The sequence below is a fragment of the Pleurodeles waltl genome, chromosome 4_2, assembly GCF_031143425.1.
Source record: "Pleurodeles waltl isolate 20211129_DDA chromosome 4_2, aPleWal1.hap1.20221129, whole genome shotgun sequence".
Taxonomy (NCBI): domain Eukaryota; kingdom Metazoa; phylum Chordata; class Amphibia; order Caudata; family Salamandridae; genus Pleurodeles; species Pleurodeles waltl.
Genome location: NC_090443.1, coordinates 708973715 through 708990092, shown reverse-complemented (window position 1 = coordinate 708990092; position 16378 = coordinate 708973715). Strand labels below are relative to the sequence as shown.

At 42.2% G+C, this 16378-nt stretch overlaps 1 protein-coding gene across 2 annotated transcripts in view; it reads right to left on the bottom strand.

The window, feature by feature from the left end:
* The window catches only part of PKN2 (protein kinase N2), a 527949-nt gene that overhangs the window by 304819 nt on the left and 206752 nt on the right, over positions 1–16378 (bottom strand). For both annotated transcript variants that reach the window (XM_069232308.1, XM_069232307.1), the window contains exon 9: positions 9934–10077. In XM_069232308.1, coding sequence (XP_069088409.1) covers positions 9934–10077 — 144 coding nt within the window. The remainder of the gene's footprint in view (positions 1–9933; positions 10078–16378) is intronic.

The window sequence follows — 16378 nt, the reverse complement described above, 5'->3', positions numbered from 1 at the left end:
ACTGTGTGTGTCTCCAAGGGCTTGCCCCCCGTTCTGTGGGAAATCTCACGGATATCAAAGATTTCCTCCCCATTTGACTGTCGCTGGACTCTGGCAAGCTGTGAGCATTGTATGTGTCTTCAACATCATCCCGTTCCCCAGTGCCGAGGGACGTGTGCTCAATGATCAACCTAGGAGCAGCGTTCCCACTCTGTTCACTGCAAGGCTCCCCATCAGCCAAGTATCAGCCGACTTCCCTGACTGACTGCACTGCAGCGCGACTTGCATCCCAGCGCTGCGGCCTCTGAGTGAGAAGTCGCCGAAAACCAGGCAGAAGGATCACCTCCTCAGAGTGCTGTACCATGAGCTCTGACTCACCGTATAGCACTGTGGGCCCTACATGAGAGGCCTGCTGACACCCAGACGGGAGGAGCACTTACTCGACCACTGACTCATAGCGCAACAGACTTGCTGCACTGCGGCCACTGTGAGTAAGACCAGCTGACAGCCACCGCAGCGGCAACCAAACCTGCAGGTTATCGAGCGAAGGGGCATGCTGAGCCCCAAGCCATATTCCGAACACTCTACAGCTGAACTTAATAACCGTAAAGGCTCTGAAATGAGCACACGCACATCAGGCACTGCTTTGATATTGATTTCTGCAACAACTGTATCTTGTGATCTACTTGGAATTTTGCGGTTTTGGTCTTGATTTACAAAGATAAATAAGTTATATTTTCCTAGCCTGGTGTGGAGTCTTTTTGTGGTGTTTTCATTGTAATTACTGTGTGTGTCCTGCACAAATACTTTACACATTGGCTTCTAATTTAAGTCTGCCTGCTCTGCGCCAAGCTACCAGAGGGTGAGCACAGGGTAATTTAGGTTGTGTATTCGACTTACCCTGACTAGGATCGTGGTCCCTGCTAGGAGACGGCGCATACCCCTGCCTTCTGGAGACCCAATTTCTAACCATATGCTAGTGGTTTTACTTTCTGTTTGATAAAGCCACACTTTGTTACTTATTTTACACAATGTTGATTATTGTTGACATTTGTTGTATTACTTTCATTAGTAAAAAATATGGCTAGCCACATGATTACCCCTCAGCAGGATGTTGGTTTGCTTTTCGAATCAACCATGGTTCCGAGACTGACTCTGCGTCTGTAACAGAGGAAGAAGCCCAAGATTCTGGCAGTGAACTTTCTGTCCAAGAGGAATCATCTGATGATGAAACCACTCTCAGAGAAGAACACTGGTGTGCCGATAGTGCAGCAAGAAGCATCTGAATTGCAGTCTGGAGCTGAAAGTCTTCCCCTTGGAAGTGCTGAACTCTGGGCTGGCTCGAACTTGGCACAGCCTGTGTTGTCTACCTTTACTGGTGTTGTAGGGTGTAGAATGAACACTGAAAACTTTTTGCCTTTAAATTCTTTCATTTGTTCATGGACAATTAATTTTTGGATGAGATTGTTGACAAGACTAATTTGTATGCTGAACATTATTTGAGGGACAACAATGCTAAACTTAAGCCCCACTCCAGAGCTAGCCTGGATGAGTTGAGGAAATTCTTGGGTTTAACTTTTTTGATGGAAGCCATCTCGGTCTTCATATTGGTCTACGAGTCCCTTGATGGCAATGGCTGTATTTCTCGCAACCACAAGCCGTGATTGGTATTTGCTTCTGCTTCCGATGCTGCATTTTGTTGATAATGCTTCAGAATAGTCAGGAGATCACCATGATTGTGACAGTCTCTTCAAGATTCTGCCTGACCTTGATCACTTTGTAGATTGATTTTCAGAGATCTATGTTCTAGGGTAATAAATAGCTGTTGATAAGTCTTTGGTCTTGTTCAAGGGCTGCTTGGTTTTTAGTCAGTACATTCCTGCAAAAGAGCATGTTATGGAATTAAGATGTATATTCTGTCTAAGAGGAGTGCTGGATATGTGTATAATATCAGGGTATTCATCGGTAGAGATTCCACTTCTGACCAAAGTGGTTGTCCATCCACTTTTGGAGTCAGTGAAAAATATGTTGGGGAACTTGGTAGAGGACTTTAACAAAGGGGACCATTTATACATAATTAACTTCTACACTGGTGTGCAACTGTTCAAGGAATTGTTCAAAGTGGACACTGTTGCATGTGGCACAATCCACTCTAACCGTAAAGGTTACCTTAAAGAGCTAGTTTGTTAAAAACAAAAACTAAAAATCTTCAGAGATAGTAGTGCATTGCCTTCAGACAGGAGAGATGTCTATATGTTGACTACAGTTCATGATGAAAGTACTTCACCTGTGACTGTTTGAAGTCAGGCTACTGAAGTGCACAAATCTCTGTGCATTATGGACTATGATAAGCATATGAGTAGGATAGAGAAGATCAGAGGTTGGACCCTTACACTGCTGTTTTAAGTCATATATTTGGTATAAGAAGTTGGATGTCCATTTGTTGCATTTGGCAACCTTCAATGCTTCTGAAGTATTCAAGAATTGTTCTTCAGATTCAACAATTACTTTTGTTGAGTTTCAGCAGTGTGCGATAGGGAGACTTGTTGTAGTGGAGCAGGCAAGTGTGCCTAAAGTTGCAGTGGTACAGCATGTGGCTAGATTGAAAGATCATGACGCTACCTGGTGCACAACGGTGTGCCAGACCCAGGATGGACGAACCATCTGGCATCAGCCAATGAAGTCAACGATGCATAGTCCTTTAACAATTTTTGCAATTTAATCCACATTGCATTGGGTGTACAAAATTGTGGTCACGTGTAATGAATGAAGAATCGCCACCTGCTGCAAGTGAAAGCCTGGATCGGCACCTCATTTGAAAAAGGCTGAATTGGCACTTCTTATTAACTTGCATTTTGAAAATTGTGCTGTTGAAGACAAACATTGAAGCATGATTAATTAATGAAAATGTGGATTAAATTGCAAAAAAGGTTCATAAAGGACTAAGCATCATTGACTTCATTGGCTGATGCCAGATGATGGTGAATCCAGGGTCTGATGCACCTTCTATATAGCAATGTCCACTTTTCTGTCCTACCCGGATAGTTTGCACCCTGGAACTAAGATTGTAGTAACAGGAAACATCAGCGCGAGGAGCGGTGAGAGCAGCAAATACGGTGCAAGTGGCACTCACGGCTCGTTTTCAGTTTATGGTCTTGCAGTCACTTAGGAGATCATTTAGACCCAGCATACTGTCTTTCAAACTACCAGTAAATACTGTATAAGTCATCAATCAGACAATTGCACATACTGTTTGAAAACATATAATACAGGTCATTCTGAATATGCTTCATTTATAATTGATTTTATTTGTCATTTTTGATTGACATTTTATTATTGGGTGTGTCTTCATTTTAGCATATCACTGGCATGAGTACCGTTTTAGTTCAGCTCTTAATTTACTCAGTAGTTTGGGTGCACGGCAGGACTGTAGTATGGCGATTTCACTTGGATCGTGTAACACAGTTCAACACTTTAAAAGGAATTGACACACTGGGTTCTGCTTATGAAACACTTACAGATGGGTTGATCATTATTCATTCAGTTTATTTACTGAAGGTAAATTAATCTGTTTCTTTTCACTTTTAGGCAGCAGTTGCATTGCATGACTTCACCATGGAGAAGAGGTTAATCAACATCAACTTCACATTATATTTAATTTACATTGCCAGTTTAGATTTTGGTTCACGTTCGGGAATTTCTTTTGTAGTTGTTTCTTGCACAATGTATATTTTTCCTAACACAATGGTTAAGCACGGGGTCTTTTTTGAGTCATGCTATGCACAAGGTACCCTTATTTGGCAAGTTGTTAAGACAAAAAACCTCTTAATTTAACAGTCGTACGTGCGCATGGATTAAATTTGGAGTCATCATATTGACTGAGGGTTCATGACTATGAAAGTGGTATTTAACTTATCAGAATGGTGAATGGTATGTTTGATGACATGTTGACAATAGTGGTTCTGATATGATCTTTGTCGCACCACAACTACCCCTGCCGAAAGGATTATGCCAGAAATGCATTGAGTATACAAAATTGTGGTCATGTATAATGCATGAAGAATCGCTATGTGCTGCAAGTACAACCTGGACTGGAACCTCATTTGACAAAAGCCTGGATTGGCATTTCTTATAAACTTGCTGTTTGAAAATTGTACTGTCTCTGAACAAGTGTAAAAGCAAACAGAGTATGATTAACTAATGAAAATGTGGTTTAAATTGCAAAGATTTGTCATAAAGGACTATGCATAGTTGAATTAACTGGCTAACACCGTTATGGTTGTGCATCTTGGGTCTGGTGCACCATTGTGCACCAGTTAGTGTCAAAGCATTTTAGCATGTTTTTGGGCACAGCATGCTACATAGTAGCACACCAAAACTTTACCTGTGAGCAGCCATAAAACTCATGGATGAATCGGTTCAATTGGCTTAAACTGGTGTGCATTCTACCATCTATCTAGCTAGAATGAAAGATTGCTACTTTCCTAACTAAATTCCTCCCACGCCCCAAAAATCCTTTCCTTGTAGGAGATGTACAGTCTGTGTCTGAAGAAGTGTACAGAAGGAGAATCGTCTGTACTGTCCCCAGTGACCGTCCAATCCTGGGCTATGTGTGACCGCATGTTTTAAATTGTACCAAACGCAAACTAATTCTTGAGAGCGACCGTGAATGTAAAAGTGAACTGACTGGTCTATATTGTTTTATATGGTTTGTTCATATTTCACAAGGTGGCAGTAGTGTATTTTAGTTAGAGCTGGTGTTAGTAGTTATAGTTTTTCATCTACTTCCAATTGGTCTGTGTTTTCTTTTTTGTTAAAAATAAATGTGATGGTGTGTGTGGACTGGTGCTTGGCTGGCGGTGTGGTGGACTGGTGGTTGGCTGGCAGTGTGCGTAGACTGGTGCTTGGCTGGCGGTGTGCCTGGAGTGGCGCTTGGCTGGCGGTGTGCGAGAGCTGCCACTTTGCTGGTGGGAGTGCAAGTAGTGACTTGCTGCTGGTGGCTACACACACTTCTAGCCAAACCAGTCCACACACCCAGTCAGCCTCCTGCTGGTGTGGTTGCTGTGTCATTCATGTGGGGATATTAAAGTGATGGGTCCTTGAATGGTGTCGCCTGATGATGCGAGTATTGTAATGTGCTGGGCCCACGGCTGGCGGTGTCAATGGTCTTGTGCGCATCACATATGAAAGGTGTTTGAATGGCCTGTAAAGCCGTTGGTGCCTTTTTGCGGTCTTACAGCTCACAAACTGTCAAGTCTTTCGTTCAGTTTTTTTAACTTATTATTAAAAGTGTATTTCATTTTTGTGAAATCTCTTGTTAATAAAATTTGCATTTTGAAGATTTCACACACCCTTGTGCCAAATCCAACCAGTATGCATGTGTACTTCAGGAACAAATGGTTAGGCAGTAATGCTTGCCTTTTCTGTCTTTCTCTGCCAGGGTATACATTACCTCTAGGGAAAAATCTACCAAGTCTAGGTATTTTTGTAAACTAGACACCCAGGAGAGTACAGAGTGGTGAGCCTCTCCTGGATACCATCAAGTTTTCTTACCCACAATGCCCTGCAAACCTCACAATGTGAATAAAAATCACATTTCCTTGCATTTCTGTGCCATGTTTTTTCACAATGAGAAGGAAACCACAAAACTCATACCACCCAGCGTTTCACCACTTGTCCAATAATGCTGGCCACTTGGGTGGCTTGGCCTAGTGCCCAGGACAGGAACAGATCAAACTAACATCGATGGGAGTCCTTGCAAAGGGACCCTCATTGACCTTGGTTTGATTTGATCTGTCACAGGCACTAGGCCCAGCCACACAAGCAAGGTACCATTTTTAATCAAAAGGCTTAGGGGAATGCTGGGCGGAAGGAAGTTTGTGGCTCCCTGCATATTCCAGAACTTTTCAGAGAAAAGTGAGAAAAATGTGTTTTCTTTAGTGAACATTTGAGGTTTGCCAAGGATTCTGGATCATACAAATTAGTGAAAACCATGCAAGCCATCCCATCCTGGATTCTTCTAGGTGTCTAATTTTCAAAAAGGTATAGGTTTGCTAGGTTTCCTTAGTTTCCTGGTGAGCCAGTGCCCATAGTCCACAAATAGGCACACTACAAAAAAAGGGTCAGCTTTCAATGGAAAAATGTGATGTGTCCACATTGCCTTTTCAACCGTTTACTGTTGTGGGCATTAAGCCTACCCACACAAGTGAGGGACCATTTTTATCAGAAGACCGGAGGGGAAAGCTGGATGGAAGGAAGTTTGTGGCACCCCACAGATTCCAAAACTTTCAATCACAGAAATGTGAGGATAAAGTATTTTTTTTTGTCAAAGTTCGGGGTTTGCAAAGGTTTCTGGGTAAGACAACCTAGTGAGACCCACGCAAGACAGCCCATCCTAGATTCCCCTAGGTGTCTATTTGTTTAAAAAAATGCATAGGTTTGCTAGGTTTCCACAGGTACAAGCTGAGCCTGCCTATAAAAGTGAGGTACCATTTTTATCAGGAGAGTTAGAGGAACACAGAATATTAGAACAAGTGTTATAACCAAGAGTATTTCTCTGCATTCGCGCCTTCCAAAAGTAAGACAGTGTGCAAGAAAAAAGTCATTTAGATAAATGCCCTTCATTTCAAGTTAGTATGGGTAACCACAAATGTAGTGCAACTAATCTCTGATTTTAAATTCCATATCTTGTGCCCATTTCGGAAATACACCGGTTTCCTTGATACCTATTTCTCACGATTTATATTTTTAATTTTACATATGAATTGCTGCGTACCCGGTACACAATGAAAAACCATTCAAGGTGCAGCTCTGTTATTGGATCTGGGTACCCCTAGTTCATGGAAAACCCACAAACCCTATGTATCCCCATAAGCAGAAGGGTCTAGCACATGTAATGGTATGTTGATTTTGTAAATCGGCCATAGTGATGAAAAGTTACAAATGAAAACAATGACAAATGGGCGTTTTTTCCAACTAATTTTCATAATTTTTTTATTTCAACACAAATTCTTTGGGAAAACTTTGAAGAATCTACACAAATTACCCATTCCTGAATTCAGAAATGTGTCTAATTTTCAGAAAAGTACAGAATTCCGGGATCCACCATGGGGTTCACAACCGTTTCTACCACAAACTGGAAGGAGGTTGAAAGCACAAACAAAGAAAAATGGGCTATCACCCAGTAAAATGCCAGAAGTGTGGTAAAAAACACTGGGTTTCAGAATCAGTCTGCCTGTTCCTGATAGCTGGGAAGATGGTGATTTTAGCACCACAAACCTTTTGTTGATGCCATTTGTAGCAAAAAAGCCAGATACTTTCTTCTGCAGCACTTTGTCCCTGCGGGTGTGGGAAATTCTAGATTCAGCTCCAATAGATAAGAGTCTGGGGGTCCTCACCCCCAAAATGAAAGACATGTTGTCAACTTTACAGAAGCACTGCTGAACAGTGGGAAGAGTCCTGGTTCTGCAAGCAGACCCACAAGTCATTAAAAAACCTATATCAGTACTGCGATTTTGATTTTCAAATATCTCAGCTAGAGGCTTTAAGCTGAATCCTTAAACCACATGCTCATGCTTTTATCAGTCTTTGTTCTGCTTTCATTATCAGAGTTTTTCAGTACTGTCTGCTGTGCTTCAACCCCTTTTTGCTCAACTCCTCAACAAGGTCAGGATTCCTTTTAATTGCATCCTGTTTGGTAGAAGTAGCATTCATGAAAATGCTTAGACTACCAACTCATTCCATAAAAACACCAATCTGCAACAGGAACTGATAAGGGTGGAGAAACACTATTTGCTCTCCATATGTTTGGTACATGTTGAGAAGAAATACATACTTTTTTGAAGCATACTGAGGAAATGTAATAATACTTGAAATTAGCAGTGAAGGCCTATAAACAGACATTAATTCATAACCAGCAGTCTCTTATGTAGATAAGGAAATGAGTACAGTCTTACTGAAAGTTTTTAAGACTTGAAATGATAAGAGTAACTAGTTATTAACAGGTAATATTCCAATCTAGTCAGAAATCTATAAAAAATATATCATAATACAATATTTACTAGTCTCAATGACCTATTTAAACCATTTTTTTTTCTTTATTGTTTTAATATCGTCTGATAAATTACTAACATTTTGTCCAAATTCTACCTCTAAATTGCTACAAGCTCAGAGGTTCTCATAATGTTCAAATTCTCAAAGCTAAGTTGTAAACCAAAACTATATGAATGGGATGTTAGTCTTTCACAAAGTGGCATGATGGCTATCTGAGTTTAGGAATGTGCTGCACAATGGTTCTATAGTGCAAGAATGATCTTTGATTTGAGGGGAGTTTGTGGCTTCATGCTAAGGCCAAATCCAAAGCGTGCACAGTCTAACCTGCTACTAATTTGCTTATAGGCTTATGGTAAAAGGCATGTTTTTTTCCCAATAAAGAATTTCTGTGGGAGGCTCAAGTGATTCGTCTAACAATTAAGAATGTAATAAGTGTTACCTTCTTCCTTCCCTCCCACTAAGCTTGTTCGACTTGAAAACCAATGGATTTGGAAAACTACGGCATATGATTATAGAAATAACCACAAGAAATAGTTTTGTGGTAGATAAAGAAGGCAATCGGAGCTGCAAAACACTAAATGCAAAGCAAAAAGCACCCAAGGAGTTGAACTTGGTAATATTGGTCTAAACAATACTAGAACTTATATGTGGGTTGGTAAATAAAAATATTCTCATTTTCTCAGTATTCACGTCTTCACCTGCAACATAACTCACTGGGTATTATAGTTCTCAAAAATCCATCTTTCATCAATCTGGTGCAGCAGTGAAGGGGTCTGCTGCTTCATCAACGCTTACTCTCTAGTAAGAGTATTCTTCCAGATCCTCTAAAATATTTCAAATAACCTCTCACCCACCACTTCCAAAATATACATCTAACCATAGCGAAGTCATTAGTAAAGTTGGACGAATACTGGAATGCCAGAAGACACTCATTTTATTCAGCAAAAAGCAGCAAGTAAAAAATCATAAAAAATATGACACTACTGGCTGAGGTGTCAGACAACTATTTTCACAAAACTTTGGCACCCTTTTATACTTGTTCATGTACCCAAGTGTAATTTATAACATGGTTACATTATCACCTTTTTGCTTCCATGGGTTTATTTGTAGATACCTTTAGCACACACTTTCTTAAATCGTTAGTTTTCCAGGTAGGTTTGTTCACCTGCTCCAGATAACTCTGTAATCCAAAGATTTTACAGCGTTGAGTTCTCTGCAGGGCCGAGACAGCCTGTTCCCCTTTTGAAGGAAATATTTTATTTCAAAGACAGTTCTTGAGATTTATTCAGCATTTCCACCAATAGCAGCCCAAGAACTGGGTCGATTGAGTTACTAGGTTTGTACTGTTTGAGTAGTTTACGGGAGACAAAACAACCCTTAAAGAAACCCATGGTATGCTAGATGACAGCAAACAAAAACAAAGCCTGTGTTAATGCACCATATTTGCAGAATACGTCAACTGTAGTGCAGTTTTCCAGATTCTGCTATATGGTGGAAATATTGAAAGATGGATGGGGACATGTGTTTAGGTGGTATTCCAAAGCCACACTAGAGGTCTGGCATGTCTTTTTAACACATGTGGCCCATTTTAGAATTACAACCAACACCATGTGCTGTAATGACAATGTTGTAGCTGCATTGCGACAAGGCTGCAAAACAGCAACGAAAAACAGATAGCCACAGACTTTTGAAAAACTACGGGAAGTACAAGTAAATATCTAGGGGAAGAGTGAATAACAATAAGATGATGAGATGTTGCTGGAAAGCATCATCGCCACCTTATTACGGTTGCTAAACAAAGGCTCAGATTCATTCCATAAAAGTAGCTGTAGTAGGTTTCAGGGAGATACGCTACAACATTGGCATTAAATAAATACAACTTTTCTCTGTGTATGTTTTTACCTCTGCAAAAAGTGTACCCTGTGGCTCTAGGTAAAGGCACATTCCATGCCGCTGGTTGTCTAAAAAGTCTTCTAACCGTAGGAATTTCACAGCACACAGAGACCTCCAATCCCTCCAATACACTGAAATTTCTAACTCACGAGACTGAAAGAGAAAAAAAACATATCAGCGAAGAATTTCAGTTTAACTTTGAAGGGTAATCACACACTATGGAAAGCCGTATTAAAAACATCAAATTCTGAAACAGGACTGTTTTCAAACATAAATGCAGACCTTGATGAGAAGTTTTAGATCAAGCACTCTGAGATAGCAAGTAACAAGTACCAAATCACAAAACACTCACATAAAAGCAACACAAGAGGGCAGTGATCACGTTCGACCATTAGCTGCGTCTGTAGATAAAAACTCAAGTGAATACAAGAAGCAACATGAAATCAAAGATAATATAAAAATGCATTAAAAGCATGCAGCAGTAAGAGTTCTGTCAGCAGTTTTGTTTTCTACAATTGTGATAAATTATAAAAATGAAGGGAATGGTCAAGGTTTGGGGCTGTATGAGAAAGTAAACTTTTGACTAGTGTTCGCCAGTGGTGGAAGATAATTTGGAGTTCATTAGTAATGTAAAGAGCTAATTTTAATTACTGGAAAATTTAAAAGTTACACGCAGCTACGAGTTCACAAGCTGAGTATTTTAAATAGCGGCAGATGAGTACGCTGTGTTCTCTAATATGCCAACACTACATTATACTACCATCACTCAAGGGTATTAAAAAAATAAGTTCCTTACCTGTAACTGCGGTTCTCCAGTATTGATATCTTTCATAGATTCACATGCTTTCACCATTCCCTGTCGCCGAAGTGGGAGTCCCACAGTAAATAGAAGGCAGTAGCTTAAATTTTAACATTGAAATCAATGGAAAAATACATTCACTTTTACAGCTTATCAGCTCCATTATAAAAGGCCCAAAATCCATCTAATCAGGCGAGACCACCCTCCAGAACCCTCAGCACAGAGGCTCCAGTCTCTCAGATTTTCTAGCACAAGTGAAGTACAAAGGAAGGAGAAACACGAGATGAGCCTCTATGGGGAGGAGGGTGGGTCGCATGTGAATCTATGAAAGATACCAATACTGGAGAACCACAGTTACAGGTAAGTAACTTATTTCCTTCTCCAGTATTGGGCTATCTTTCATAGATTCACATGCTTGAATCAGAATAATTAGCAGTAAACATACGGTATTAATATCCATCTGTATGTTACATATGTGTATGTGTGTGTAGATATGGAAAATGTCACTTACCCAGTGTACATCTGTTCGTGGCATTAGTCGCTGCAGATTCACATGCTGTGCACATCCCGCCATCTGGTGTTGGGCTCGGAGTGTTACAAGTTGTTTTTCTTCGAAGAAGTCTTTTCGAGTCACGAGACCGAGGGACTCCTCCCATTTCGACTCTATTGCGCATGGGCGTCGACTCCATCTTAGATTGTTTTCCCCGCAGAGGGTGAGGTAGGAGTTGTGTATGCTAGTAATAGTGCCCATGCAATGGAGTGAATGTGTCTGTACATAATGAAGTTTAAAGTAATATATTTACAAATGTACAAATGTTTAAGATCTACTTCTGAACGGCTACAGGCTCCCGGGGAGGCGGGTGGGCGCATGTGAATCTGCAGCGACTAATGCCACGAACAGATGTACACTGAGTAAGTGACATTTTCCGTTCGATGGCATGTGTAGCTGCAGATACACATGCTGTGCATAGACTAATAAGCAGTTATCTCCCCAAAAGCGGTGGTTCAGCCTGTAGGAGTTGAAGTAGTTTGAAATAATGTTCTTAGTACAGCTTGACCTACTGTTGCTTGTTGTGCAGTTAACACATCTACACAGTAGTGCTTGGTAAATGTATGAGGCGTAGACCATGTTGCTGCCTTACATATTTCGTTCATTGGAATATTTCCTAGAAAGGCCATGGTAGCACCTTTCTTTCTGGTTGAGTGTGCCTTTGGTGTAATAGGCAGTTCTCTTTTAGCTTTAAGATAGCATGTTTGAATGCACTTAACTATCCATCTAGCAATGCCTTGTTTTGAAATTGGATTTCCTGTATGAGGTTTTTGAAAGGCGATAAATAGTTGTTTTGTCTTTCGAATTAGTTTTGTTCTGTCAATGTAGTACATTAGTGCTCTTTTGATGTCTAATGTATGTAGTGCTCTTTCAGCTACAGAATCTGGCTGTGGGAAGAACACTGGTAATTCTACTGTTTGATTCAAGTGGAACAGTGAGATTACTTTTGGTAAAAATTTAGGATTGGTCCGTAGAACAACTTTATTTTTGTGTATTTGAATAAATGGTTCTTGAATGGTAAATGCTTGAATTTCACTCACTCTTCTTAGAGATGTGATGGCAATTAAAAATGCAACTTTCCACGTTAAGTATTGCATTTCACAAGAGTGCATGGGCTCAAAAGGTGGACCCATGAGTTGTGTTAAGACAATGTTGAGGTTCCATGAAGGAACCGGTGGTGTTCTTGGTGGTATAATTCTCTTTAGGCCTTCCATAAACGCTTTTATGACTGGTATCCTAAATAATGAAGTTGAGTGCGTAATTTGCAGGTAAGCTGAAATTGCCGTAAGATGTATTTTAATGTAAGAGAAAGCTAGTTTAGATTTCTGCAAATGTAGTAAGTATCCTACTATCTCTTTTGCAGATGCGTGTAAAGGTTGAATTTGATTATTATGGCAGTAATAAACAAATCTTTTCCACTTATTTGCATAACAGTGTCTAGTGGTAGGTTTTCTAGCCTGTTTTATGACCTCCATACATTCCTGTGTGAGGTCTAAGTGCCCGAATTCTAGGATTTCAGGAGCCAAATTGCTAGATTCAGCGATGCTGGATTTGGATGTCTGATCTGTTGTTTGTGTTGTTGTAAAGAAATGGCTCCCTGTTGCAGTTACCCCCCACTTTTTGCCTGATACTGATGCTAACTTGACTGAGAAGTGTGCTGGGACCCTGCTAACCAGGCCCCAGCAACAGTGTTCTTTCACCTAAAATGTACGATTGTTTCCACAATTGGCACAACCCTGGCACCTAGGTAAGTCTCTTGTAACTGGTACCCCTGGTACCAAGGGCCCTGATGCCAGGGAAGGTCTCTAAGGGCTGCAGCATGTCTTATGCCACCCTAGGGACCCCTCACTCAGCACAGACACACTGCTTACCAGCTTGTGTGTGCTGGTGGGGAGAAAATGACTAAGTCGACATGGCACTCCCCTCAGGGTGCCATGCCAACCTCACACTGCCTGTGGCATAGGTAAGTCACCCCTCTAGCAGGCCTTACAGCCCTAAGGCAGGGTGCACTATACCACAGGTGAGGGCATATGTGCATGAGCACTATGCCCCTACAGTGTCTAAGCAAAACCTTAGACATTGTAAGTGCAGGGTAGCCATAAGAGTATATGGTCTGGGAGTCTGTCAAAAACGAACTCCACAGCTCCATAATGGCTACACTGAATACTGTGAAGTTTAGTATCAAACTTCTCAGAATAATAAACCCACACTGATGCCAGTGTTGGATTTATTAAAAAATGCACACAAAGGGCCTCTTAGAGATGCCCCGTGTATTTTACCCAATTGTTCAGTGCAGGACTGACTGGTCTGTGCCAGCCTGCTGCTGAGAGACGAGTTTCTGACCTCATGCGGTGAGAGCCTTTGTGCTCTCTGAGGACAGAAACAAAGCCTGCTCTGGGTGGAGGTGCTTCACACCTCCCCCCTGCAGGAACTGTAAAAACCTAGCAGTGAGCTTCAACAGCTCAAGCTTCGTGTTACAATGCCCCAGGGCACTCCAGCTAGTGGAGATGCCCGCCCCCCTGGACACAGCCCCCACTTTTGGCGGCAAGTCCAGGAGAGATAATGAGAAAAACAAGGAGGAGTCACTGACCAGTCAGGACAGCCCCTAAGGTGTCCTGAGCTGAGGTGACTCTGACTTTTAGAAATAAAATAGGGATAGGAATGTGACCCCCTCCCCTTGGGAGGAGGCACAAAGAGGGTGTACCCACCCTCAGGGCTAGTAGCCATTGGCTACTAACCCCCCAGACCTAAACACGCCCTTAAATTTAGTATTTAAGGGCTCCCCTGAACCTAAGAATTTAGATTCCTGCAACTTACCGAAGAAGAAGACTGCTGAGCTGAAAACCCCTGCAGAAGAAGAAAGAAGACACAAACTGCTTTGGCCCCAGTCCTACCGGCCTGTCTCCTGCCTTCTAAAGAAACCTGCTCCAGCGACGCTTTGTCCAGGACCAGCGACCTCTGAATCCTCAGAGGACTGCCCTGCTTCAAGAGGAACAAGAAACTCCCGAGGACAGCGGCCCTGTTCCAAAAAGACTGCAACTTTGTTTCAGAGGAGCAGATTTAAAGACCCCTGCAATCCCCGCAAGAAGCGTGAGACTTGCAACACTGCACCCGGCGACCCCGACTCGACTGGTGGAGAAACAACACCTCAGGGAGGACCCTCCGGCGACTCAGAGACTGTGAGTAACCAAAGTTGTCCCCCCTGAGCCCCCACAGCGACGCCTGCAGAGGGAATCCCGAGGCTCCCCCTGACCGCGACTGCCTGACTCTAAAATCCCGACAGCTGGAAAAGACCCTGCACCCGCAGCCCCCAGCACCTGAAGGATCGGAACTTCAGTGCAGGAGTGACCCCCAGGAGGCCCTCTCCCGTGCCCAGGAGGTGGCTACCCCGAGGAGCCCCCCCTTTGCCTGCCTGCACCGCTGAAGAGACCCCTTGGTCTCCCATTGATTTACATTGCGAACCGGACGCTTGTTTGCACACTGCACCCGGCCGCCCCCGCGCTGCTGAGGGTGTACTTTCTGTGTGGACTTGTGTCCCCCCCGGTGCCCTACAAAACCCCCCTGGTCTGCCCTCCGAAGACGCGGGTACTTACCTGCTGGCAGACTGGAACCGGGGCACCCCCTTCTCTCCATTGAAGCCTATGCGTTTTGGGCAGCACTTTGAACTCTGCACCTGACCGGCCCGGAGCTGCTGGTGTGGTGACTTTGGGGTTGCTCTGAAACCCCAACGGTGGGCTACCTTGGACCCCAATCTTAACCCCGTAGGTGGTTTACTTACCTGCAAAACCTAACAATATTTTACCTCCCCCAGGAACTGTGAAAATTGCACTGTGTCCACTTTTAAAACAGCTATTTGTGTTTTATGTGAAAAGTATATATGCTACTGTAATTATTCAAAGTTCCTGAAGTACTTACCTGCAATACCTTTCAAATGAGATATTACATGTAGAATTTGAACCTGTGGTTCTTAAAATAAACTAAGAAAATATATTTTTCTATAACAAAACCTATTGGCCTGGATTTGTCTTTGAGTGTGTGTTCCTCATTTATTGCCTGTGTGTATGTACAACAAATGCTTAACACTACTCCTTTGATAAGCCTACTGCTCGACCACACTACCACAAAATAGAGCATTAGTATTATCTCTTTTTGCCACTATCTTACCTCTAAGGGGAACCCTTGGACTCTGTGCATACTATTCCTTACTTTGAAATAGTGCATACAGAGCCAACTTCCTACAGTTGTGTTAACAGATCTGGTCTGTTTGGCAGTTTTATATGAGGTACTACTGAAAGGTCTAGTAGTGTTGTGTACCAAGGTTGCCTTGCCCATGTTGGTGCTATTAGTATGAGTTTGAGTTTGTTTTGACTCAACTTGTTTACTAGATATGGAAGAAGTGGGAGAGGGGGAAAAGCGTACGCAAATATCCCTGACCAGTTCATCCATAGTGCATTGCCCTGAGACTGATGTTGTGGGTACCTGGATGCGAAGTTTTGGCATTTTGAGTTTTCTTTTGTTGCAAATATATCTATTTGTGGCGTTCCCCACATTCTGAAGTAAGTGTTCAGTATTTGGGGGTGAATTTCCCATTCGTGGATCTGTTGGTGATCCCGAGAGAGATTGTCTGCTAACTGATTCTGAATCCCTGGAATAAATTGTGCTTTTAGGCGAATGTGGTTGTGAATCGCCCAATGCCATATTTTTTGTGTTAGGAGACACAACTGTGTCGAGTGTGTTCCTCCCAGTTTGTTTAGGTAATACATTGTTGTCATGTTGTCTGTTTTGACAAGAGTGTATTTGTGGGTTATTATGGGTTGAAATGCTTTCAGAGCTAGAAATACCGCTAACAGTTCTAAGTGGTTTATATGAAACTGTTTTTGCTGAATGTCCCATTGTCCTTGGATGCTGTGCTGATTGAGGTGTGCTCCCCACCCTGTCATGGATGCATCTGTCGTTATTACGTATTGTGGCACTGGGTCTTGAAAAGGCCGCCCTTGGTTTAAATTTATACTATTCCACCATTGAAGCGAGATGTATGTTTGGCGGTCTATCAACACCAGATCTAGAAGTTGACCCTGTGCCTGTGACCACTGTGATGCTAGGCA